The following is a 26,780-nucleotide window of genomic DNA, read 5'->3' as shown; positions in this document are numbered from 1 at the left end:
ATCAGTCCTGAATATTCATTGGAAGGACTGATGTTGAAGCTGAAACTCCAATACTTTGGCCACCTAATGCAAAGAACTGACTCACTGGAAAAGACCCTGATGCTGGGAAAGACTGAAGGACTCCAGGAGGAGAAGTGGATGGCAGAGGATGAGATGGTTGGAGGGCATCACCGACTCAATGACATGAGTTTGCCTAAACTCCGGGAGTTGGTGATGCACAGGGAGGCCTGGCGTGCTGCAGTTGATGGGGTCGAAAAGAGTCAGACACAACTGAGCAACTGAACTGAACTGAAGCAAAAGAAAGATAATAATTGGATCAAAATAAAAATCAACAGAATTTAAAGCAGGAAAACAACAGAGAAAAAACAAAACCACTACTTAGTTGAAAAGATCAACAAAATTCAATATACTCTAGTCAGACTGATCAGGAAGAAAAGAAAGAAGACACAAATTACCAATACCAGGAAGAAGAGAAGTAACACCACTGCATTCTAAAATATTAAAAGGGTAATGCTAATGCTAATGCTAAGTCACTTCAGTCGTGTCTGACTCTGTGTGACCCCACAGACGGCAGGCCACCAGGCTCCGCCGTTCCTGGGATTCTCCAGGCAAGAGTACTGGAGAGGGTTGCCATTTCCTTCTCCAATGCATGAAAGAGAAAAGTGAAAGTGAAGTCGCTCAGTCGTGTCCGACTCTTAGCGACCCCACGGACTCCAGCCTACCAGGCTCCTCTGTCCATGGATTTTCCAGGCAAGAGTACTGGAGTGGGGTGCCATTGCCTTCTCCGTTAAGGGACTACTATTAATTTTATGTCAATAAATTCAGCAAATTCAAATGAAAGAGAATAATTCCCTGAAAGACAGAATTATGAAAGCTCATTCAAGACGAAGGCAACATGAACTGCCCTGGTTTTTTTTTGGCCATGTTGTGAGGAATGCATTTTAGTTTCCCAACCAGGGATCAAATTTGTACCCCCTGCAGTGGAAGCATGGGGGTCTTAAACATTTGACTGCTGGGGAAGTCACAAAAACTGCCTTATATCTATAAAGAAACTGAAAACTTCCTGTTTTCTTTCTTTCCACAAAGAAAACAAGATTCAAATGGCTTCACTGGTATATTCTAGCAAACATCTAAGAAAGAAACATTACCAGTTCTACACAACTTCTTCTAAAACACTGAAGAAGGCCTAATTTAAAACTCACCAATCTCCAAAATATACAAACAGCTTGTTGGAGCTCAATATTCAAAAAACAAACCCAATCAAAACATCGGTGGAAGACCTAAACAGTCATTTCTCCAAAAACAATATAGGAGGTGGCCAAGAGGCATGAGAAAAGATCCTCAACATCAGTAATTATTAGAGAAATGCAAGTGAAAACCACAATGAGGTATCACCCACATGTGTGGAATCTAAAGAAATGGTGCAGATGGACCTTTCTGCGGGCAAGAATAGAGAGACAGGCATAGAGAACACATGTATGAACACCAGTGGTAGGGGTCACAACGTAGGAGATTAGGATTGATATATGTATCTATGTAACAGCTGGGAACCTGGTGTATATAGCACAAGGAGCTCTGCTCCATGCTTTGCGGTGACCTAGATGGGAAGGAGGTCCAAGAGGGAAGGGATATGTGTGTACATATAGTGGATTCACCTCGCTGTACATCAGAATCTAACACAACACTGTACAGCAACTATATCCCAAAAATAATAATACTGGGGGGAAAACTCATCTTTTATCATCAAAAATTCTGAAATACCAAAAAATCCAACAATGTGAAAATGTTGTGCCTTGAAAAGTTACGAAACACTGCTGAAATAAATGGAGTCTTCTTCATGAAATAGACTCAGTATTGTTAAAATGCTACATCTCCCCAAGTTGCTATATTGATCCACTGTAATTCCAACCAAACCCCAAAACATGGGACTTCCTGGTTGTCCAGGGGTTAAGAATCTGCCTGCCAATAAAAGGGGCTCAAGTTCTAACCCTCGTCAGGAAACTAAGATCCCACATGCCATAAGCCCACACACGGCAACTAGTGAGCCCACCTGCCGCAACTAAGACTCAAAACAGCTAAAAAAAATAAGTATTAAAGAAAAAAAAATACCAAAAATTTTTTTGGTAGAAATGTTAAATCTCTTTGTAAAGTTGAATCTAAAGTTCATATGACGATAAAAGAAAAAAATTTCTAAAAACCAGAAGCACAAAGTTAAGAGAGTTAACACTTTTTGTTGTGGTTCAGTCGCTAAGTCATATCTGACTCTGCAAGCCCACGGACTGTTAGCACGCCAGACTTCCCTGTTTTTCACTATCTCCCAGAGTTTGCTCAAACTCATCTCCATCAAGTCAGGGATACTATCCAACCATCTCATCCTGTCACCTTCTTGTCCTTCTGCTCACAATCTTTCCCAGCATCAGGGTCTCTTTCAATGCGTTGGCACTTCACAGCAGCTGGCCAAAATATTGGAGCTTCAGCTTCAGCACCAGTCCTTCCAATGAATATTCAGGGTTGATTTTATTATAAAAAGCAACAGTAATCTTTTTATATCTTTTTACTTTTTATTTATTATTTAATATTTTATTTTTACTTACTTTTTAGTTTTATCTTTATTTACTTATTATGTTATTATTTACTTTATTATTACTTTATTTTATTATTTATTACTTTATTTTATTATAAAAAGCAACAGTAATCTTTTTACTTTTTACAACAGTATTATAAACAGCAACAGTGCAGTGGTGGCATAAAACAAATCAGTAGGTAGCGTGTACATGGGTTAATTTTTGAAAAAGATGCAAAGGCAATTCAGTAAAGAAAGTCTGGCCTTCAACAAATGGTGCTAGAACCACTGGACAGTCACATACATGTACAAATTAAACCAAAAAGACTACTTTGGATCCATACCTCATACACAAAAAATAGATCAAAATGGATCAAAGGCCTAAATATATAGCCTAAAACTATAAAACTTCTGGAAGAAAACATACAAGAAAATATTTGTGATCTTGGGTTAGGTAAAGATTTCTTAGCTATTACAGCAGAACAAACTGATAAATTACATTTCATTAAAATTTAAAACTTCCCTTCAAAAGACACTTCTAAGAGAATAAAAAGACAAGCCATAGACTTGAAGGAAATCTTTGCAAAGCACCTATCTAATAAAGAACTTATATCTAGTTTTCTATATAAAGAGCTCTCAAAACTCAGTAAGAAAACAAACAAGGCAATAAAACGATGGCCAAAAGATCTGAATAACAACAAAAAGATCTGAACAGATACCTCAACAAAGAAGATACATGGATGACACATAAATTCAAGAAAGGATGCTTAGCATCATTAGTCACAAGGCAAATGTAAATTATTAGGTTGGTGCAAAAGTAACTGCAGTTTTGCATTGTTAAACTTTATCATCTGATATTGGAATACATTCTTAAATAAATGTCATTATGCTACACATCACTTTAATGCTCATTTCTTTTTTTTTGCTACTGATTTATTGCAGTTTATTTTATATTTATTTTAGACTATAGAAATGATGTCAGACAAAAAGCAAATTTGAGTGATTTTTTATTCGAGTTCAAAATGGGTCATGTTCTAAAGCATCAGAGACAACTTGCAAAATCAACAATATATTTGGCCCAGGAACTGCTAATGAATGTACAGAGCAGCTGTGCTTCAAGAAGTTTTGCAAAGGCGATGAGAGCTTTGAAGATGAGGAGCATGGTGGCCAGCGATCGGAAGGTGACAACAATCAATTGAGAGCCACCATCAAAGCCGATCTTCATACAGCTACAAGAGAAGGCGCTAAAGAATTCAACGTTTACTATTCTACAGTCGTTTGGCATTTGAAGTAAACTGGAAAGGTGAAAAAGCTTGATAATTGGGTGGCTCGTGAACTGACCTTAAATCAAAGTAATGGTCATTTTTCAAGTGTTGTCTTCTCTTACTCTACGTAACAATGAACCATTTCTCAAACAGATTACGATGTGTGACGAAAAATAGATTTTATACAACTAGCAATGACCAGCTCAGTGGGTGGACTGAGAAGCTCCAAAGAACTTTCCAAAGTCAAACTTGCACCAAAATGAGATCATGGTCACTTGTTTGGCGGTCTGCTCCTGGTCTGATTTACCACAGCTTTCTGAATCCCAAAAAAACCACTACATCTGAGTCGTATGCTCAGCAAATTGATGAGAAGCACCAAAAACTGCAATGACTACAGCCAGCACTGGTTAACAGAATGGGTCCAATTCTTCTCCAGAACAATGGCTGACTGCAGATCACACAACCAATGCTTCAAAAGTTGAATGAACTGGGCTATGAAGTTTTGCTTCATCCACCATATTCACCTGACCTCTTGCCAACCAACTACCACTTCTTCAAACATCTTGACAACTTTTTGCAGGGAAAATGCTTCCTCAACCAACAGGAGGCAGAAAATGCTTTTCAAGAGTTCGCTGAATCCTGAAACACAGATTTTTACACTACAGGAACAAACAAACTTATTTCTTGTTGGCAAAAATGTGTTGATTGTAATGATTTCTATTTTAATTAATAAAAACGTGTTTGAACCTAGTTATAATGATTTAAAAATCACGGTCTGAAATTGCAATTACTTTTGCCCCAACCTAATAAAACGATAATGAAATATTATTACACTTCTATGAGAACACCTCAAATTAAAGACTGACTATATCACACGTTAACAAGAATGTAAAGAAACTAGTACTCTCAAAGACTACTGACAGAAATATAAATGATACAATCTATTCAGGAAAATAGATGGCATTTATTAAAACCTGAACATATGTCTACCATTCTATCTTGCTGCTAAGTCACGTTAGTCGTGTTCAACTCTGTGCGACCCCATAGACAGCAGCCCACCAGGCTCCCATCCCTGGGATTCTCCAGGCAAGAACACTGGAGTGGGTTGCCATTTCCTTCTCCAATGCATGAAAGTGAAAAGTGAAAGTGAAGTTGATCAGTCCTGTCCAACTCTTCGTGACCCCATGGACTGTAGCCTACCAGGTTCCTCCATCCATGGGATTTCCCAGGCAAGAGTACTGGAGTGGGTTGCCATTGCCTTCTCCGACCATTCTATCTTAGGTGGACCCGAAAGAAAAGGAAATATATGTCCATGTAGATTTGTAAATGAATGTTCATTGCCACTTTATTTGTAAAAGTCAAAACCAGAAAGCAAACCAAAGAGAATGGATACACGTATATCTATAGTTGAATCTCTTTGCTATTCACCTGAAACTATCACAACATTCTTAATTCGCTATATGTCAATAGAAAAAAGAGAAGCAAGACAAATGACCATAAATAGTTGAATGGAAAAATAAATTGTGGCATATACACACAATGGAATACTACTCAGCTATTAAAAAGGAAAGAACTATTGATACATGTGATCCACACAGTCAAAGGCTTTGGCATAGTCAATAAAGAGATGGGAATACCAGACCACCTGACCTGTCTCTTGAGAAACCCATATACAGGTCAGAAAGCAACAGTTAGAACTGGACATGGAACAACAGACTGGTTCCAAACACAGAATCCCATGGACTGAGGAGCCTGGCAGGCTGCAGCCCATGGGAAAAGGAGTACGTCAAGGCTGTATATTGTCACCCTGCTTATTTAACTGATATGCAGAGTACATCATGAGAAACGCTGGACTGGAGGAAACACAAGCTGGAATCAAGATTGCTGGGAGAAATATCAATAACCTCAGATATGCAGATGGCACCACCCTTATGGCAGAAAGTGAAGAAGAACTAAAGAGCCTCTTGATGAAAGTAAAAGAGGAGAGGGAAGAAGTTGGCTTAAAGCTCAATATTCAGAAAACTAAGATCATGGCATCTGGTCCCATCACTTCATGGCAAATAAATGGGGAAACAGTGGCTGACTTTATTTTTCTGGGATCCAAAATCACTGCAGATGGTGACTGCAGCCATGAAATTAAAAGATGCTTGCTCTCTGGAAGGAAAGTTATGACCAACCTAGACAGCATATTAAAAAGCAGAGACATTACTTTCCCAACAAAGGTCCGTCTAGTCAAGGCTATGGTTTTCCCAGTGGTCATGTATGGATGTGAGAGTTGGACTATAAAGAAAGCTGAGCACCGAAGAATTGATGCTTTTGAACTGTGGTGTTGGAGAAGACTCTTGAGAGTCCCTTGGACTGCAAGGAGATCCAACCAGTCCATCCTAAAGGAGATCAGTCCTGGGTGTTCATTGGAGGGCCTGATGCTGAAGATGAAACTCCAATACTTTGGCCACCTGATGCAAAGAGCTGACTCATTTGAAAAGACCCTGATGCTGGGAAAGATAGAGGGCAGGAAGAGAAGGGGACGACAGAGAATGAGACGGCTGGATGGCATCACGGACACAGTGGACATGGGTTTGGGTGGACTCCGGGAGTTGGTGATGGACAGGGAGGCCTGGCATGCTGCGGTTCATGGGGTCGCAAAGAGTTGGACATGACTGAGAGACCGAACTGAACTGGCTGATTGGTACATGAATGAACTGTAAAAGAATTCTGCTGAGTAAAAGAAATCAAACATAAAACGTGTGTGCTGTGCTTAGTCACTCAGTCATGTTCAATTCTGTGAATCCATGGGCTGCAGCCTGCCAGGCTCCTCAGTCCATGGGATTCTCTGAGCAAGAATACTGGAGTGGGTTACCATGCCCTCCTCCAGGGTATGTTCCCAACCCAGCGATCAAACCTAGGTCAGATTCCAATTATATTAAACACTAGAAAAGGCAAATTTATCTGTAACAGAAAGCAGATTGGGGGTTGCCTGGAGAGGGAAGTATTGGAAGAAGCAGAACCAGAGTTTATAAAGAGGCACAAAGAATTCTGGAGGAATAAACTTACTACCGTGACTATGGTAATGGTTTCATAGGGGTATACATTTGTCAAAACTTATCAAATTGTACACTTTATATACATGCAGCTTATTTTTGGGGTCAATTATCCTTCAACAACACTGTTTAAAAAAAAAAAAAGTGCACAGATCCCCAGATCCCACCCCTACTCCACTACAGCTGGTTTAAAAAATTTGTCCCATCATTCCAGCAGAAGGCTGCTTGACTATTCTCTGGAGGGGAAAATCTGTTCTCTAGAACAACATGCACAATTAAGAATGGGAATACTGGGGAATTCCCTGGCAGGCCAGTAGTTACAGTGGTTAAGACACCATGCTTTCACTGCCAACAGCCTAGGTTCAATCCCTGCTCAGTAAAGTAAGATTCCGCCAATGATGCAGCATGAAACACTGAAGAGAAAAACAAGAATATATAAATATTTATGTACTGAATTCTACCAAACTGTCAATCAAGTGTAAAGATTGAATAAACATATTTTCAGACATGTAGTCTCAAAACATTTATTCTGATTACTCTTTCATAAAAGCCACAGAGGAAGTGTGATTCCAAAACAAATGTGTAAATCAAGAGCAGGAAGCCATGGAAATCAGGAAACACAGGATTTAACCTAAAAAAGAAATGAAGGGAATCCCCAGGATGATAATTAAGAGAACAATCGCACGAAACAGCTGTGTATCACAAGAACTAAAGAATCTCAAAAACCAAATTCAAGACAGATAAATATATCAAATATCTATACATTTTATTCATTTTATTTATTCATTCACTATAGACTTTATCCCCACCTACTCTGAATCTAAAATTATAAAGTCTTTGAGGACAGATTTTTTTTTTGCCATTTTCTTCACTGCTGTGTTCCAAGCATCTAAAACAATGCCTACTATCTATTTGGTATTGAATAAAAAATTTTTTCATAAATAAAAATGCTAATTTTATCCTAAGGATCACTACATGTTAGTAATTGGCAATAATATTGTATCTTGAAGTCACCAATTAAGTCACAATGTCAGAAGATTTTAATCTACAGATTTAGATTCCTATTGACCATTCTCCGACAATCTGAGGCGCAGGTTTTCAGATCTAGGATTTGAAGTAAAATGTTTTGATGATCTTAGAGCAGAAGAACTATTGCTCAAAATTCATGAGGGTAAGTAGTTTTCCTATTCATCTTCCTTTGATGGGACTGAGTAGTTTTTAATTATCCTTGTATGGAGACAGGTCCAAATAATTAACTGTTGTAAAAAAGGCTTGTCAATTAATTTAGCATGGGTTATAGGTTTTGGTTGTGCCTCTCTGATTGTACATTACTCAGCAGATTTAGAGACCTTTGCAAAGTCTCTAAATGCCTACCAAGTTATAGACCACTAGTTACAGTCTGTTACTCTGGAAATGAATGTAATGATCTTTTCATTTGGCAATTAAAAGCCTAAGATGCAAATACTACAGATGCTGGGCAGTCATTTTTTAACTGACTCCTTCCATACCCAGGTTTTTTACTGACTTCAAAATACTGCTGATTTACATACATTATCTCATAATTTCTACATCACTATGCAGTAGGTTGGAGAAGGAAATGGCAACCCACTCCAGTGTTCTTGCCTGGAGAATCCCAGGGACGGAGGAGCCTGGTGGGCTGCTGTCGATGAGGTCGCACAGAGTAGGACACGACTGAAGCGACTTAGCAGCAGCAGCAGCATTCTCCGTAAAAATAATTCCATTTTTGCAAAAACAAAATAAATCTTCGCTGGTTGTGCAGTGGTTAACAATCTGCCTCACAGTGCAGGGGACACAGGTTTGATTCCTGTCTTAGGAACTAAGATCCCACATACCACAGAGTAACCAAGCCTGCCAAAACTAGAGAATCTGTGTGACCAGATCCCACATGATGCAACTAAGACTCAACACAACCAACAAATAAATATTTTTTTTAATCTTTTTTACCTAGTTCCCAAACATAATGCAGAAACTGAATCAGCTGATTCCTATTTCATAAAAATCCCTAGTACAGCACACAGATCCACAGATCTTTGACCTTATATAAACTGTCAAAAAACAACAAAACCAAAAAACTTTTCAACTACATGAATAAAAAAAGGATAAAGTCTCTATCTCTTGTCATTTAATATTCCATTACCTGATGCTCTACTTCCTGAACTAAGGATTCCAACAGTTCTGTTTCTTGTGTCAGAGATGTCTTCTGACCTATTTAGAAATAGCAAAAGATGAACATTCAGGCTCGTTATTGGTTTGAAAATGAAATTAACTTTAATTGAACTTATTAAATAATAAGAAATCAATCTCAAGTAAGCAAAACTTCTTCATTACAGCTATCTTAAAAAATTTCCCAGAATTTTAACTATAGTAGTTTTGACAAGAGGATTTCAGAACCAACACTAACTACAGTAACAGACAAAATGCAATGTAATTCTATTAAATCCTTCTAAGAAATATCTAATGACAACATACTCTGTAATGAAATTAATGTTATTGCTTCTTAAGGAATATAAAGATGTACGAAAGTATTTAATCAATCAACCATTCTGAAATAATTCCTCCCCCCAAATTTAAGAGCAGCCTAAAAAGAAGAATGTAGTAAGTGGACCATTTGTGTATTAAATGTCAGCAAGAGGTATGTTCTTTGAATAAAAAGGAACCTATGAAAAAGAATGCCCAGAGAGGAAAACAGTCTCAAAGAAGCTGGAAACATGGAGGGATAAATGAATTATTATTATTATAGTAAAGGAAGAAAGAAACTGCTTTACATGATTAAGAAAAAATAAAAGATAATAGTACAGGCATGCTTGCCAAAGCAGACCATCTTTGTAAATCACAAAATCTGAGGAGCTGGAAGCATATCCCATGATGTCAGCAGAAATCATATCAATTTGGTGTAATGTTAACTGACACAAGGGAACAATTAATAGCCAGAATTTTTTTTTAAAGCAATCTTTCCCCAGCCTATAACTTATCAACTTTAGCTCTTCTAAGACAAATCTCAAGGAGGTTCAAAGCCCCATGTACACAAGGAAACTCACCCATCAGTGTTATTAGCTTATTCTTCAGCTGTGTGTCTAATCGTGCAATCATCATCTCCACTGCATTTCTAATTTCCCGAACACGCTCATCTTTTGCATTTCTAACAGCTTCTACATTTCTTTCCTAGAAAATAAACAGGTAAAAACTTTTAATTGAATTATTCAAGCAGAAGTAAATGGACTTTAACATTATCACTGCAATTCTTAAAGTCATTTAATTTCCTCTTTAAAAACTGTAAGCCAATAACACTTTTTAATTGTTCAAATACAACAGAAAACTCAGAAAAAATTTTTAAACAATTAAAACATAATAAAGTACATAATATTTTAGCAGTTAAACAGAAAAGATATGTAATTACAAAAAACTGCTTTAGGTAACACATATAAAGCACAAAGCCTAACCATATAGGAAATCACTGTTCAAAAACAAAAAGTACACTAAGGTCCGTTCACATCACCCTAAAACAAATGAAAAATTTGAAAAACCGTTCTCTAGTTTACAAAGTTTTAAATTTTTTTCAGAACTAAGCTCAGAAAGAAAAAAATAAGGTTTTTAAAGACTGCATAGTACAGTTTTTTAAAATAGCATACCACCCAAAATAAAACGTAATCTTTCCTACATTTACTATTATAAGCAAAAGCAGTGAGAATGTCAAACTACCAACAAAACACTTTCTTTAATGCCCAAATTAAAATGCCATCAAAAGAAAACAATAGAAAAAAACGTAGACAAATAAAAGCCAAATGCAAGTCATCCAACTTGTTTCTAGTCCAAAATGAATTTGTGCAGCACACATGTAACTCAAAAACATTATTTTCTGTATAAAGAATGTTATAAAAATGATAATCTCAATCTTGATTCCTGCATGAGTTAAATAAAAACATCTTTATGTTACGAATGGTCCACAAACCTCATTAATAACTGTCATTCTGGTAACTTTAAACAAAATAAATTCCAAAAGTGTATTTTTGACTTAAATGTTTGATGCTTATTATATTTTACCATAGAAATATTATCACAAATGGTAAGTAACTCACCAGAGCTCTTGACTTAGACAATATCTAAAGAGCAGTGTTAAATATTACTCTTTCAATTTTGTAGTTCTAATTCAGGAGATCAGAAATTGTTCATTATGTGGTAGCAGAAACTCTCCCAAAGAATAAATGACTTAATGACTATAACATGTCAATACTGATTCTATTCAGAAGTCAGTAATTGACCCTGTAACAAATAGGCTCATTGAACTCATTCACTGATTCCCTATTTTTGTGTAAGAACAGGCAATTCTCTAGCACCAACTTCAAAACAGGCAAGGAATTTGGATGCAATTCTTCAGCTGGTTTGAAGTTAGTGAGAGAAACTACATCTTATCAAATTTTCAAATCTTGAGTTCAACATCTGATTGATCTATATTATAAAAAATATATATTTTATTATAGGGACTTCCCTGGTGGTCCAGTGGTTTAAGAATGCTGTTTCAATGCAGGGGGCAAAGGCTGGATCCCTGGCTGGTGAACTAAGATCCCACATGCCACATGGTGCGGCAAAAAAATAAAAAGAAAAGAAAAATATATATGTACATATATTATAAACTATAAAAGAAATAATGATTTTTTAGTAGTAGTATTCTTACCACTTCTTGAACTAAGCTGATCAGTTCCATGAGACGTCGACGAAGTTTGGCTACTTCTTCGTTCACTTTAGTAACATGCTGCTCATAAATTTCCGCCAAAGGTTTAAAGGTATGTCCGCTATGCTATTTAAATTAATGAGTAGTTTTAGAACATTTTCATATATCTCATCTACATTTACATTCCTTTCTTAACACTCTACAGATACTACTAAACTGGTAAATAATTTCAAGTGAATTTTATCTTCTGCCTGTTTGTTAAAACAGGCCAGAATTTGCTTAAAATCACTTGGCCCATGCAGAAAAAAAATCCTTCAAGATTTTAGATAATGGACTTCAGCAAAACGTTTACTTATCTAGAAATCTTCACTCATTAAAGAAACAAAATCCTTAATCGTGGCCAAAACCACCTGACACTACCTTATTTATTACTCTTCTCTTGGTCAGTACTAGCCTTCTTCTATGTCCTCAAACTTCTTCCCACCAGCCCTTTGCCAAAGAAACTCCTTTTTCAAAAATAATTCTCTTTCCTTCACCTTCTCCAAATTCTCCACCCACTTAACTCCTACTCATCCTTTGGAACTTAACTCAGGCTTACAGTGTTAGGTTCCATGGTCACTCACTCTCATTAGCACTGTATACTTATTTCTAATATTTTGCACAACAGCAAGTGAGTGTAGAACTAGCTGTTTGATATCTGTTGTGTTCATCACTGAACCCCCAGTCTCTAAAACAAATGAATAAATTAGAAAGAAAATAAGATTTAAAAAAAATCATAAGATCTAAATGTCTACATTCATATTGTTTCACAAACGCCTATAAAGTTTTTGTTCCATTTTAAAGAAACTAGAATTGGAAATCACAGCCAGGATATCAGATCAACTGACCAGGGTATCAGATTAAGGAAAAGACCTTGATCCTACAGCAGAAGATTTGCAAATAAATATACATTTTACAGGTTTTCAATTAAAATATTTATGTAAGGAATGCACATCATACACCAAAATCTCCCACAAAAGAAAATTTTCTGGAATAACAAAAGATACAATACATTCTGCTATGAAGTAGATACATTTAATTTTCATTCTATAAACAGAGTAAAATGATATTACTTTCTAAATCAAACAAAAATGTCAGTGCTTTCAAGACTCTAACTAAAAGTAATATGCTGAATTTGTTCCTCTTACCATTCCTCCCCAAAGTGCACACTGGTGGCAGATACACTTCTTACAAGTCCAGCAAAATACACTAAGTTTTTCATGGTGATTTTCACACCTATATGTTATAGAAAAAAAGTACAGTTACAAATTAATTAAAATTGGAACTTAGTTACCACAACAAATATTTAAGTTTGGGCAAATAAGTCAGTCAATTTTAAATGACTATATCTCAGGATATATAGAATGAACTCCCATGGCTTTTGTGTAAATTAGACTACATCAAATTAACCTCTGTCTATCAAATGACACAATAAACAGTAAACAGTAAAAGGGCAACCTATGGAATGAGAGAAAATAGCTGCAAATTCTGTATCTGGTAAGGAGTTAATCTCCAAATTATATAAAGAATTCCTATAATTAAACAAATACCCTAGCCAAGCAGGAGAAAGACATGGCAACCCACTCCAGTATTCTTGCCTGGAGAATCCCATGGACAGAGGAGCCCGGTGGGCTATAGTCATGGGGTCAACAAGGAGTCAGACTTGACTGCAGCAACTTAGCACTAACCAAGCAAACAAACAAAAACAATTAAAATATGGGCAAAATACAAAACAGAAACTTCTCCAAAGAATATACACAAATGGCCAAATGGATATGTAAAGATGCTCAACATCTTCATAAGGTACATGCAAATCAAAACCACAATATTACTTCACACTGATTAGCACGGCCATCATAAAAAAAAAGAAGGACTTTCCTAGTGGCACAGTGGACAGGAATCACCTGCCAGTGCAGGGGACAAAGGTTTAATCCCTGATCTGAGAGGACTGCACATGCTGTGAAGCAACTAAGCCGGCACACAACTACTAAACCCGAGCTCTAGAGTCCATGAGCGGCAACTGCTGAGCCGCGCACCCTGGAGCCCTGCTCCACAGCAGAGAAGCCAACACAACGAGAAGCCTGTGCGTGGCAACTAGAGAGCAGCCCCTGCTTGTTAGAGGCTCTTTCCAAACAGAGATACCCACACCAGAAGAAAACTGTCCTAGTGTTCACCTACGAAACTGAAAGAATCTTTCAATGTCATTTAAAAAGGCATGGAGCACAATCTATGAAACACCTGAACAAAGAAACTGAGGACCTACTTGTCCTTTTCATTTTCTTCATGTTTGGTGAGACTGCAGAGTTGAAGAGTATCAAGTTGCTGTGTTACTTCTTCCGCCCAACGACAGTTTACTAGTTCTCGTAACTGGAGTGGAGCACTGGAGAAAAAAAAAAAAAAATATATATATATATATATACACGTATACTCTCATTCAGGAATTTAAGATCATTTTCTAAAACACATTTCAAAGGTAAATACTGAGGTGGCAGATGTGTTAACTCAATGGGGAGGAATCCTTTCAGAATTTTATAGCTTAAATTTTGTCAATTAATATGTCAACAAAGCTGGAAAAAAATTATCAATCAAGAAAAAATAAACACCTTCCTCAAAACAGAGCTCATAATCATATTCATACCAATTAGTATCAAGATAGTAACAAAGACATAATAAAAAGTATGGTTTGCTGTCTATTTTTACAATAATGTACTATTTATTTTTTTAAAAAGGAATAAAAAAATTTTAGATTACAAATTCTCAATTCCTTAGCCTAAAGCTTTACTGTCCAAACTAATAGCCACTAGTTACATGTAACTTTAAATTAAAATTCAAATTAATCTTAAAAAATTTCATTACATAGTTGCACTAGACTTAATTTTAAGTGCTCAATTATCACATTTGACAGCAACACTACAGAACATTCCCATCACATGGGAAGTTCTATTTGATAGTCCTGATCTTCTTAGAAGTTAATAGGAAAAAGGCAAACAATACATGAAGAAAAATGGGCAAAAGATATAAAGAGACAGTTTAAGAAAGAAATTAATTATAAATGGCTAAAAATGTTAACAAATGCTCAGTTCCAATCATTTTTTTTTAGAGCAGATTAAAAACAAGATACCATTTTTCACTTAGCAGAATAACAAAAAAGAAAAAAAGATTGGTAACTCAGTGTTAGCAAGGATGCAATGAAAAGGTACTTTCAATATCTATTATTAGGAACATAAAATGGTAAAAAGCCTTTCCTTCAATGGAATCTGGCATCATCTGAAATAACCAAAAATGGAAACAAACTAAATGTCTTCCAGTATAAGCACAAATAAATGTATAATCTTATAGTGGATTATTATTCAAACATTGATTTTAAATGACACATGTGTACATACCATCAATAAAGGCACCACTATACTTTACATGGAAAAAAGAAGCAAACAACAAAATATCATTTTTGTGTTTTAAGAAAAAATTATTAGGTACACATATCAGTATACATAGACAGACGTCTAAAAGAACAAACTTAACAATTTCTTCTCAAAGTGTTAATTTATGAAAAGATTAGCTGGGGTGTATCAGAATCAGAATCAGAAGCCTTTTTATTCAGCTATGGATTTTTTTAACAGAAACTTTATTATTTTTTGTAGTTACAACAGCCAAGTTTAGAAGTTACACAATGATTTTCCAAAAGAAGGTAAACAATGTAATATATTATATATAATTCTATGTCAGATAAATTGGTCTGCACTTCTTCAGACAGATAGCACTTCTTCAGACAGATAGACTGCTCATATTCTTTTCAACTGTATTCAAAAAGAGAATAAATGTAGCAGATTGCAGAAAGAACTTTATGAGTATTAGGGCACACTCTGACCCCATCACGTTACTACTTTCCAAATTCACAATCATAGTAAAATGCTTACCGGCAATGAGGACACTGGGCTCTTTGCTCTGTCAGCCAGCGCTAAGGAGGCAAAAGAATTAGATTTTGATTGCAGAAACACCATTAATTTGTACATACTGAGTACTTACATACCAAAATTAATGAGTTTACCTCTCTAGTGTCTGCATTAATTATAGAGATACTTACAGAATAGCGGGCAATCTGTCTCCTCATTATCATCGTGACAAGAATAAATTTTCAAAGGGACAGAACTCATCCCAAAATAATTATTAAGAAGCTATTCTCTCCTAGGAAAAGAAAGTGATCCTAGGAGTCTGGATCTCACAGGGACGATAAAATTATCTCCACAAAAATAACAACAACACTGTCATTTCCACACCCCGAAACAAGCCACTATGATGATTTACTTCTAACTGACTCATCATAAAATCTCCGAGGAATTTTAAGGTACTACTAAATTCCTCTTTGAAAAGCAAGCTAATAGTAAAGTATATGCATTATGGATATAAAATTTGAAAAATATAAAATAAGCAATACAGCAAAACTCTGTCTTAAGAGTTCTACAGTTCAACAATTTGAACATCTACATATCCTGGTTTCCTCATAATTATAAAAAGGTTTTATAAAAGAATAATGTCTCTACTAAACCTCAAATTCTATTACTATAACCATTTTAATTATTACTGGATAGGGAGCAGTTTTACACCATCTACAAAGAAGATGTTAAGATTTCCTGAATACATTTCCAAAAACATAGCTTCATAGTTAAATTTTTTTTAATTTTATTTTATTTTATTTTTTAACTTTACAATAAAATATTTTGTTTTAATTACCTGGTTAATAGGTTCTGAGGTAAATAAATATATAATCCAATAGCTATATACTCCCTAATACCTGCTATTTCTGTTTATTCCTTCCTGTTTCTATGAAAGAACCTAAATTTTTTAAATAAAGTCAAATAACTCAGAAATAAAATTTCCATGGAATCCTTGAAGAACAACAGAAGATAAATAGGGGGAAAATCTACTTCGCAGAACAGAAAATAAAGCTGTAAGAAAAAGAAAATAGATGGAAAAGGATTCCATTCTTAATAACCTTGAACATTATTTCTTTGGTCCCTGAGCAAAGCCAGATTTAGGTCACATTTCTTTCCCTCAAACAATGCTCTGCTAAAGTCATAGCCGTCCTCCAGAGGTAGTCTCAGCCCACACCTCTCTAGCCTCATCTGAACACTGAAGAACTGATGCTTTTGAGCTGTGGTGATGGAGAAGATTCTAGAGAGTCCCTTAGAGATCAAAGCAGTCAATCATAAAGGAAATCAACCCTGAATATTCATTGGAAGGCCTGATGCTGAAGCTGAAGCTCCAATACTCTGGGCACCTGCTGCAAAGAGCCAACTCATTGGAGAAGGCCCTGCTGCTGGGACAGATTGAGGGGAGGAAGAAAAGGGGGCAAAAGAGGATGAGATGGTTGGATGGCATCAACTCAATGGACCTGAGTTTGAGCAAATAATGGGAGACAGTGAACGACAGGGAAGCCTGGCATCCTACAGTCTATGGGGTCACAAAGAGTTGGACACGACTGAGAGACTGAACAACAACAATACATAAAAACCCCACAGCAAACATGATACACCAGGGTGAAAAACCGACAACTTTTCACAAAGTTAAGAGGACTCACATTGCCTGATTTCAACGTTTACTACAAAGTTACGGTATATCGAAACAGTTTGGTACTGACATAGGACAATGAAACAATAGAGAGCTCAGAGATAAACAGCAAGGAACAGATATTCTTTGATTCCATTTATATGGGGTACTTAGACTAGCCGGATTCCAGAGAAGAAGGAATAGTGGTTACCAAGGGTTTGGGGAGAGAATAACGGTCCAAAGTAATAAAAGTGCACATCCTTGTTTTTTTCTTGATCTCAAGGGAAAAGCTGAATTACTACTACATACCTGTAAGAATGGCTAAAATTAAAGACTGAACATACCAAGTGTTGGCATTAACATGGAAGATCTTGAACTTTCATACACCGCTGGTAAGAATGTACAATGATACAGCTATTTTAGAAAATAGTCTGACAATTTGTTAAACATACACCTACCATATGATTGAGCCATTTCATTTCTATTTACCCAAGAGAAAAGAAAGCTTAAGTCCATTCAAGGACTTGTATACAAATGGCCATAGAAGTTTTCTTTGCAAACACCAAAAACTAGAAGTAACTCTTATGTCCATCAATGGGTGAATGGATAAACAAATTATGGCTATGCATACAATGGAATGCTACTTTACAGCAATAAAAAGGAATAGTACTGTTAAAACACCACAGATGAATCTCAAAATAATTTTTGCTGAGTGAAAAAAGCCAAACCCTTAAGAGTATATTTTGTAAGGTTCCATTTGGATAAGATTCTAGAAAATGCAAACTTATCTAAAGTGATAGAAAGCAGATTCCTGGTTGCTTGAGAACAAAACAAGCAAACAGAGGCATTACCAAGAGGCAAAAAGACGTTTTGGGGGATTACAGACATATTCATTATCTTGATTGCAGGAATGGCTTTTCAATGTAAACATTTGCCAAAACTTATCAAATTGTATATTTTAAATACATGCTGTTTACTGTATGTCAAATATACCTAATTTTAAAAGACTGAAAAATGAAAAACAAAGTCAATAATTATAGGCAAATGAATTGCTACCAATGCTGAAAATCAAGAGGGATTAAAAATAAATTTTAAAAATTAGATGAGAAAGATGTCAGTAAAAAAAAAAAAAAAAAAAAAAGGGAGAAAATACAAAATAGAAACCGACATTGAGAAAAAATCAACTGAGCGCAGGGAGATAAATGAAAACACAGCCATGTTCCTGTCTTTTGGTGCATGTGGAGGCACCATACAGCCCCAGGCAGAGTGCTGGCCTGGGAGGGAGTTTACCCTCAGTCCTTCACTGACCGCCACGTGACTTCAGGCAAGTCTATTCATGCACCTGAACGTTCGTTTGTTAAAATGACACAAGTATCTGGACTGTCAGAGACAGTTCAAGTTCTGCGGACAAATGAACAGAGATGGGATGGAAAAGAAAGTAAGGCATTCAAATAAACAATATTACAACTCAGTTGTGTGGAGTTCTCAACATCTCAAGGACTTTGCTTCTGTAATTATCCTTGTCTCTCTAGTATCATTATTTATTCTGTACTGGTTTAGTCCCAGCAAGATAAAAACCTTCTCCCAAAAGGTGACTCTCAACATCCCCCTTCAAATCACTGCCTTATTTCTCCCCTTTACAGTAAGATTCTCTGACAGTTTTTATACTTGCTGTCTCTTTCTCCTCCCACTCTGACATCAAATTTCCCCCCACTGTTCCACTGAAATTACTTACTAGGGTCATCAAAAACCTACTTATTCTCAAAACCAACAGTCAATTCCCAAGCTACAACCATATGACATGGCTAAATCGCTCCTTTTTGAAACACATTTCTCATCTGAATTCTGTGATATCTCACTCCTGGCTCCTTCTTAATATACTCTACTGAATCCTCCTTCTCCTAACATTTGAACGTTGAGTGACCCCGAGTTCAGACCTAAAAATCTCTTCCCATTGGAAGTAATCTGGCGATCTCATCTAGTCCCCTGCCTTTAAATATTAACTATATGCCAATAATTCAATCCATTCTTCAAATCCAGATTCATACTTCCAACTGTCAACATCTCCAATTAAATGTATAATAACCACCTCAAACTTGACATACTAAAAGAAAAACTTTATTTATACATTAAAAGGGTGAATTTTATGGTATGTGAATTATATCTCCTTTAAGATTTAAAAAATACAAATACTGTAATAAACTGAACTAGTCCAAAATTTTGAACAGTAGTATCTGCCTCTTGAGAAATTTGTATGCAGGTCAGGAAGCAACAGTTAGAACTGGACATGGAACAACAGACTGGTTCCAGATAGGAAAAGGAGTTTGTCAAGGCTGTATATTGTCACCCTGTTTATTTAACTTACATGCAGAGTACATCATGAGAAACGCTGGACTGGAAGAAACACAAACTGGAATCAAGATTGCCGGGAGAAATATCAATAACCTCAGATATGCAGATGACATCACTCTTATGGCAGAAAGTGAAGAGGAACTCAAAAGCCTCTTGATGAAAGTGAAAGTGGAGAGTGAAAAAGTTGGATTAAAGCTCAACATTCAGAAAACAAAAATCATGGCATCCGGTCCCACCACTTCATGGGAAATAGATGGGGAAACAGCGGAAACAGTGTCAGACTTTATTTTTCTGGGCTCCAAAATCACTACAGATGGTGACTGCAGCCATGAAATTAAAAGGCGCTTATTCCTTGGAAGGAAAGTTATAACCAACCTAGATAGCATATTCAAAAGCAGAGACACTACTTTGCCAACAAAGGTTCGTCTAGTCAAGGCTATGGTTTTTTCTGTGGTCATGTATGGATGTGAGAGTTGGACTGTGAAGAAGGCTGAGTGCCGAAGAATTGATGCTTTTGAACTGCGGTGTTGAAGAAGACTCTTGAGAGTCCCTTGGACTGCAAGGAGATCCAACCAGTCCATTCTGAAGGAGATCAGCCCTGGGATTTCTTTGGAAGGAATGATGCTGAGGCTGAAACTCCAGTACTTTGGCCACCTCATGCCAAGAGTTGACTCATTGGAAAAGACTCTGATGCTGGGAGGGATTGGAGGCAGGAGAAGGGGATGACAGAGGATGAGATGGCTGGATGGCATCACTGACTCGATGGACGTGAGTCTGAGTGAACTCCGGGAGTTGGTGATGGACAGGGAGGCCTGGCGTGCTGCAATTCATGGGGTCGCAAAGAGTCGGACACGACTGAGCGACTGATCTGATCTGATCTGATCATGGTCATAAATTGCTTTAAGACAGAACTATATTTAGTTATATCACTCTCACTAGCAAAAACAATGTTTTTTGTACTGTTACTAAAACAATTTAAAAATTTTAAAAAAAAACCCACAACTTTCATAGCCTACCTGAATCTGTTCCTCCCCCAGTTTTTTCTGCTTCAGAATGGAAAACCATTCATCCAGATGCTGTAAAAAACTATTCTCACATCCCATCTGTATGAAAACCCACTGATTCTACATTCAAAACAACAGAAAAGCCCTATTTTTCACCATCTCTGGTGTTTCCATCCCGGTCTAAACCACCACTCACCTTCCATTAATAAAGCCCATCCTAACTGTTCTCTTCACTCAACCATCTGCCAATAGTCTACTTTCCACACAGTAGACAGAGTGAAAGCTTTCAGAGCATCAACTACTTCAAATCACTCAAAAGCTTTCAATGGATAGCAGCACACTTAAAATGAAATCCAAGGTCTTTACCAAGGCTCATTTCCTTTCCCTCTCGCCCTCTGTCCACTTTGCTCCAACCACACTGGTTTCTTTGCTATTTCTCAGCACACTAAACATATTTCTTTCTCAAGGCCTTTGCCCCTTCTGATTTCTCTGCCTGGTACCTTCTTTCCCAGATATTTCCATCACTCTTCCATTTCATCCTGATCCCTGCTCAAATGTCATATACTAAGAGACATTCCCAGATTACCCTATCTAAAGTAGCTACCAACCTGCCTGTGCCCTCTCAAAGTCCCTACTCTAAACCCTTAACCAATTTCACTTTTATCCTATGAAGGATATCTAACATAGCTATTTACCTTTTTGTATACATCCTAACTAGGAAACAAGCCAACTCCTTGAGAAGTCAATGCCTAACTCCAAGTAGGCATACAATTAATAGCTGTTGAATGAATGAACAGATGGATGGTGTACTTGGGAACCAAGACAACTCTAAGAAAAAGTTAAGAACCAGATTATCCAGATGGCCTGAATACAAGGTTAATGTTCTTGGACTTTATCCTTCAGGCAATAAATCTGAGGCTTATGGGAGGAAAAAAAAAAAGAACAGCATTACTGGAAAACGTCAAGACAGCAGCAGGATAAGAAATGGACTACAGATTAAACACTTAAGACAGATCAGTTAGACGGTAATTGTAATTATCGAAGCATGAGGTAATAAGTATCTGCAATTCTCTATTAAGTGAAGTGAAGTCACTCAGTCGTGTTTGACTCTTTGCAACCCCGTGGACTGTAGCCCACCAGGCTCCTCTCTCCATGGGATTTTCCAGGCAAGAATCCTGGAGTGGGTTGCCATTTCCTTCTCCAGGGGATCTTCCCGACCCAGGGACCGAACCCAGGTCTCCGGCATTGTAGGTAGACGCTTTACCGTCTGAGCTACCAGGGAAGCCCCATTAGGATGGTAATGAAAAGAATGGAAAGGCAGGACAAACATAAATGACACTAGGCGATAATAACTTAAAAACACTGGTGTCAAGAGGTTTCAAGTTTGAGCTCCTGGTAGAAAAGAAGAAACAAAGAAAAAAGTTCAAGAGAGTCAACTTGAGAAAATAACAGGAAGAATTTGATTTGAAGCAAATCTCAAGATGCTGAGAGGACGATCAGGTCTGACATTTGTAAGGCAATGTTGAAGGAAGATTTAGAAGCCATGCAAAAGTAAACCAAATTTCTCAAAGTAGATGAAAAATTCCCAGACATTTCATAAAAGAAAATGCCAGCACAATATTTAAGAAATACGCTCTTGTAAGAAACAGGATGAGGAAAAGGTAACAGTGAAGAAATGAAGGATCAGTGAAGTATAAGATAATAACCAGAGATCAACTATACAGTGGTATTTGTATCTTTATATTTTTGTGCTCAGTCGTATCTGACTCTTTGCTCCTCTGTTCATGGAATTTTGCAGGCAAAAATACTGGAGACGGCTGCCATTTCCTACTCCAAGGGATGTTCCTGCCCCAGGGATCAAATCCATGTCTCCTGCTTCTCCTGCGTTGGCAGGCAGATTCTTTACCACTGTGCCACCTGAAATGTCCATGTATACTAGACCTTCATCAAAAGAGGTGAATCCAGATCCACTTTATCAATTAACTACAGTGATAGAGGCCACTTAAATCTATCTCACTTCAGCTACACCATTTATAAAACATAATATATGTATGAATTGCTATTTTTAGAATACCATAGAATCATACAAGTGGAGAGTATATTTTAGTTTCTAAATTAAACCCTTTAGCTTACTTATCTCCTTTAATGCCACAATCATCTTGGTGGGACAGATCTTGTTATCCACTTTCTATTGTTTGAGAAAACAACGCAAAGATCAAGTCTCTCAGTTTATGAGTGGGAAAACCAGCATGATATGTAACCTAAGCCTTCTGCACATGTAGTGTAGTGCCAAAGAACACAGGCTCTGGAGCCAGACTTCCTGGGTTCAAATCCAGCTCTATCATTTGCTAACTGTGTGACTGGAAGCAAATGATGTAGTAAGTGTTTCAGATATTATTCTTGACAAAGGGATATTTATCTTCCTCAGGCAGGAACAAGGAATCACAGAGAAAGTTTGAGATGAAGAGCATGTTAGATGACTCTGACTTTCTCAATAAAGGAAATTATCTACTAAGAGTAACGTGGGCAGGGCAGTTTTCAGCTATGGCCTGCAGATGTGCACTGAATCCCCACATACAACCAAAGTAAGTTCTTCTGCTTTACATCTTAGGCTTTTTCATAATTTTGTTGTGGGGTTCACCGACATTAATTTTAAAGCCACCAGATTATATTCACCTTTAAGGTCTCTTTTAACTATAAGTTTATATGACTTTATTCTTTGCCTTTGAACCCATTACTAGCTTTTTCTCTATCTTACCCATCAAACAAGTATAAACTCTCCGTCTTGAGTCTCACAGCACTTTGTAAGTGCCTCTTTATGACACTACAAGTCCTGAATATAAACACAAAGTCCATTCTCTTAATTAGATTTAAACTCCTGCAGGGAAAGCGCTTCCATCACTTATCTTGGCATCCTCAACCCCAAATACAATGCAGGTAAGCACTTCATAAGTACTTGTTAAATGTGCAATGATTTAATAATGTAAATATACTAAAGTTACACTGGGCTTTGGTTTCCAGACATTTCAAGGCAGTTATCACTTGATTACTCATCTCCACAGAGCTTAACAATATACGTTGACAATCTCCCTATTAAGGAACATTCATTTAAGACATTTTCAAAAGGGCATGAAATATCAAATTTTAAAAAGATACAAAAAATAGTTAATGTTTACAATATACCCTATATATGCTGCTGCTGCTGCTGCTGCTAAGTCGCTTCAGTCGTGTCCGACTTTGTGCGACCCCATGGACAGCAGCCCACCAGGCTCCCCCATCCCTGGGATTCTTCAGGCAAGAACACTGGAGTGGGTTGCCATTTCCTTCTCCACCTATATATGCTAAATGCAGGTAAAGAGTTACACAACTTACCCTAATACAGCTGAAACAACAGAGCTTGGAGCAATGAGGACACAAGCGCGCATCCCGCAGTTTCTCCATGCAAATGAAGCATCGGAACACCTCAGCAATGCTCTGAAAACAGTAAAAAGAAGTTAAAGCTCACCAGATTAGGCTACTGAATCAAGAGCATAAAGCATGCCTGCAATAATTCATTCAACATTTACATTTATTTTGGATTCACAATGTCTCAGTTTCAACTATATTCTATATACGATTGGTTAGCCAAGGTCCAGGTACCTCAGAACATCTCCTTAAGGAAAAAAATGCCTCCATTTTTCTAAGCTTCACAATGATCCTAGTATAAGCAAAGAACATGGAATTCAGACATAGGCTTCTGCACAAATATTCTCACTGAAACAATAATTACAATAGCAAGAATCTGGCTGCAGCCCAAAAGTCAAAATACTAAATTACAGGAGTTAACATAGATTATGATAGCCACTAGAAATATTTTTGAAGTTTATGATAAAAAAATCCTTATGATGTATAACAGTAACCAAAAAAAAGGCCAACTATATGACTGAATGAACACGATGAACTTGTTGCTTTTTCGGCAAATTCCCCAAGGGGAGTGGATTGTGTTCATAAGTTTTTTAAGTATAAAAAGATCCATTAATGGCAGCATACTTTGATCAAGAGGGAAAACTATCCAGAATCCAGAAATCTGAATTTCTGCCACGATGTTCAAACCAACTAGCAATTTATTTGAGCCTGAAATTCTGCCTGTACTGAGAATTTTGGTGGCAGCTCTATGAAGGCTTTGGGAAGAAAAAAAAAATTACATAAATAGAAGGAACAATATTATGCTTGCTAGTTTGAGATGAATCCATTTAGGAAGTATCTGGCAAGAAAACAGATATAATTAAATGTAGGTTATTACATATTGTAAGTTTATTTTTACAGTACTCACATTTATTTTTTACTCCATTCCAGAGGAATTAAAACGCTTCTAAAAACCAAGGTGAGGTTACAAAACCTTTATAATACTTTTACAAGAGCAATTAAGGAGAAAATTACTCATGAGTCTAACCATGACTCTGCAGGACCAGAATCTGTGAGATGCAGACGCTGGGGGGGTGGGGAGATAGGACACAAAACGACCACTGGATGAACTAGTTTCAAGTGGAGTACCCAACTAATATAGTTGTCCCTAATTAAGAATCAAGGATTTAGTATTTTAGTAATTGGAAGGTTCAAATTTTGACAATTATTAATATAATTATGTCCAATAAGCAATCTTTATGTTCCTAGCCTTAAAGTCAGTATCCCAAACATTTGAAAACATCGTTTACAAAACTCATAAAAAAAACAGGTTGCTCTTTACACTACAATCAAACAGGATAGTAAGAGTATATCCTCATTCAATCTGGGAAGGGCAGATGTCTACAGAATGTACAGCGGAGAAGGGAATGATTACCCATTCGGAGGGAGATTCGGATTCGCTCAGAAACTCGTGAGAATTGGTCGCGAGTCGCAAGGGCACGACCATGTAAAGAATTTGCAGTTTTGCGCTGAAAACGCTGTACATTGCAAAAACCCCGTGGGGATGAGTACCAGTGCCAAGACATCCTGAAAACGCCCGGATACGCACCACCTGACTGCGGGAACTGTCCGACCACAAGGAGCCCTTGAGGGCTGCACAACGAGCACCGAGTGCCCCGCACTGGGTCAGCCCCTCCACAGCAGCAGCAGTGGGGCGGGGGTGCCCCACGAGAGGGTGGACTAGGACGGGGCGCCCCGAATACAGAACGCTCAGCGGGTGACGAGGAAGACTAAGCCACCACCCTCCTCAAGCCCCCTCACCTCCACACTCTGTTCATCCATTGCCCGCTTCTCTCGGCGGGGCCCTCGGAGACCCGCGGAGCCCGTGATCTGACCGATTAGGCGCCAGCCCGAGGTCGCCAGGTCAAACTGCTCCGGAGAACCGCCAGGCGCCCACCTCAGGGGGCTCGGACGGCAGCCACACCTGCGCGCCCCATAGCTTCACGCTCCGCGCCAGCTACCCCCACTTCGCCATTTTCATCCGGGCGCCAGCCCCTGGGCGCGGTGGGAGGGTGAGCGGTAGCCCGCAGCTCCTCTCCTCCCGGCTCAGCGGCTCGCCAGCGACCGCGAGGCAACCTCGGCCCACGTGACGCAGGCGCGCGCGTATCGAACTGCTGCCGGAGTCCGGCGGCGCTGGTCTCCCGCGAAGAAGGTGCTGCAGGGAATTCGCAAACACTAACGGTAACCAGGGCAGCGGAAGGCGCGGCGTGAGGAAAGGCGCGGCGCGCGCGCACGCATGCGCGCAGGCCGCTGCGCCAAGGGAGCGGGCCAGAAGCCGGCCCTTAGTTCCCGCGGTGCGGGAGCGCACACGAGATTTGGCCGTTCGAGGCCGCCGGGTTGCGTGCCTTAGGTCTGGGTTAGCGCAGGCGGAGGAGAGCGCGGCGCTGGGCCGCGCCCCGCCCCGCTCGGGGATGGGCGGGGCTCCACTCTTTAACTTCTGAGCGCCAAAGGCGGGAGCCACCTGGAGGGCTTGGGGGAAATGCAGACTCCGGAGCCAAACCCCTAGGTTTTCGGATTCTAGGGTGGGGCTCCACGAAATCAGCGTCTTTCTACTACCCTTGCTGATTGGGCTGCAGGTGGCTTGTGGCCGCAGTTTGCAAAACCGTGGTGTAGAGGACTCGTGGCTGGTGATTCTTGGTCGAGGAGCAAACCTAGATTCTGATTTTTAGGACTTCCGCCCTAACTACTGAAGCAAAGCTCCAGATAGTGAAGCCCGGAGCGGTAATTTCAGTGTCGGGCGTGGGAAGATGGGACCTTGTATTGTGTAGCCGGCAGACTGCCCCATGCAACCACTGCCGCCCTGCATTGCTTGGGGCTTAAGGTGAGCTAGCGCCT

General features: G+C 38.3%; 1 protein-coding gene across 4 annotated transcripts in view; it reads right to left on the bottom strand.

Moving 5' to 3' along the window:
- The window catches only part of TRIM37 (tripartite motif containing 37), a 181,719-nt gene extending 155,568 nt beyond the window's left edge, over positions 1–26,151 (bottom strand). For 2 of the 4 annotated variants that reach the window (XM_006045487.4, XM_006045486.4), the window contains exons 1-8: positions 25,707–26,147; positions 23,874–23,975; positions 15,516–15,556; positions 13,862–13,978; positions 12,747–12,834; positions 11,563–11,685; positions 9,929–10,052; positions 9,028–9,095 (exon numbers count right to left, since the gene is read on the bottom strand). In XM_006045487.4, coding sequence (XP_006045549.2) covers positions 9,028–9,095; positions 9,929–10,052; positions 11,563–11,685; positions 12,747–12,834; positions 13,862–13,978; positions 15,516–15,556; positions 23,874–23,975; positions 25,707–25,727 — 684 coding nt within the window. In that variant the 5' untranslated portion in view covers positions 25,728–26,147. Of the gene's footprint in view, positions 1–9,027; positions 9,096–9,928; positions 10,053–11,562; positions 11,686–12,746; positions 12,835–13,861; positions 13,979–15,515; positions 15,557–23,873; positions 23,976–25,706 lie in introns of all 4 variants that reach the window. The other 2 variants (XM_025281190.3, XM_025281189.3) reach the window with 2 other exon arrangements.
- Between the last annotated feature and the right edge of the window lie 629 nt (positions 26,152–26,780).

This window comes from Bubalus bubalis, chromosome 3, assembly GCF_019923935.1.
Source record: "Bubalus bubalis isolate 160015118507 breed Murrah chromosome 3, NDDB_SH_1, whole genome shotgun sequence".
Classification (NCBI taxonomy): domain Eukaryota; kingdom Metazoa; phylum Chordata; class Mammalia; order Artiodactyla; family Bovidae; genus Bubalus; species Bubalus bubalis.
Note: the sequence above shows the minus strand (reverse complement) of the source record. Positions and strands in the feature narration are given on the sequence as shown.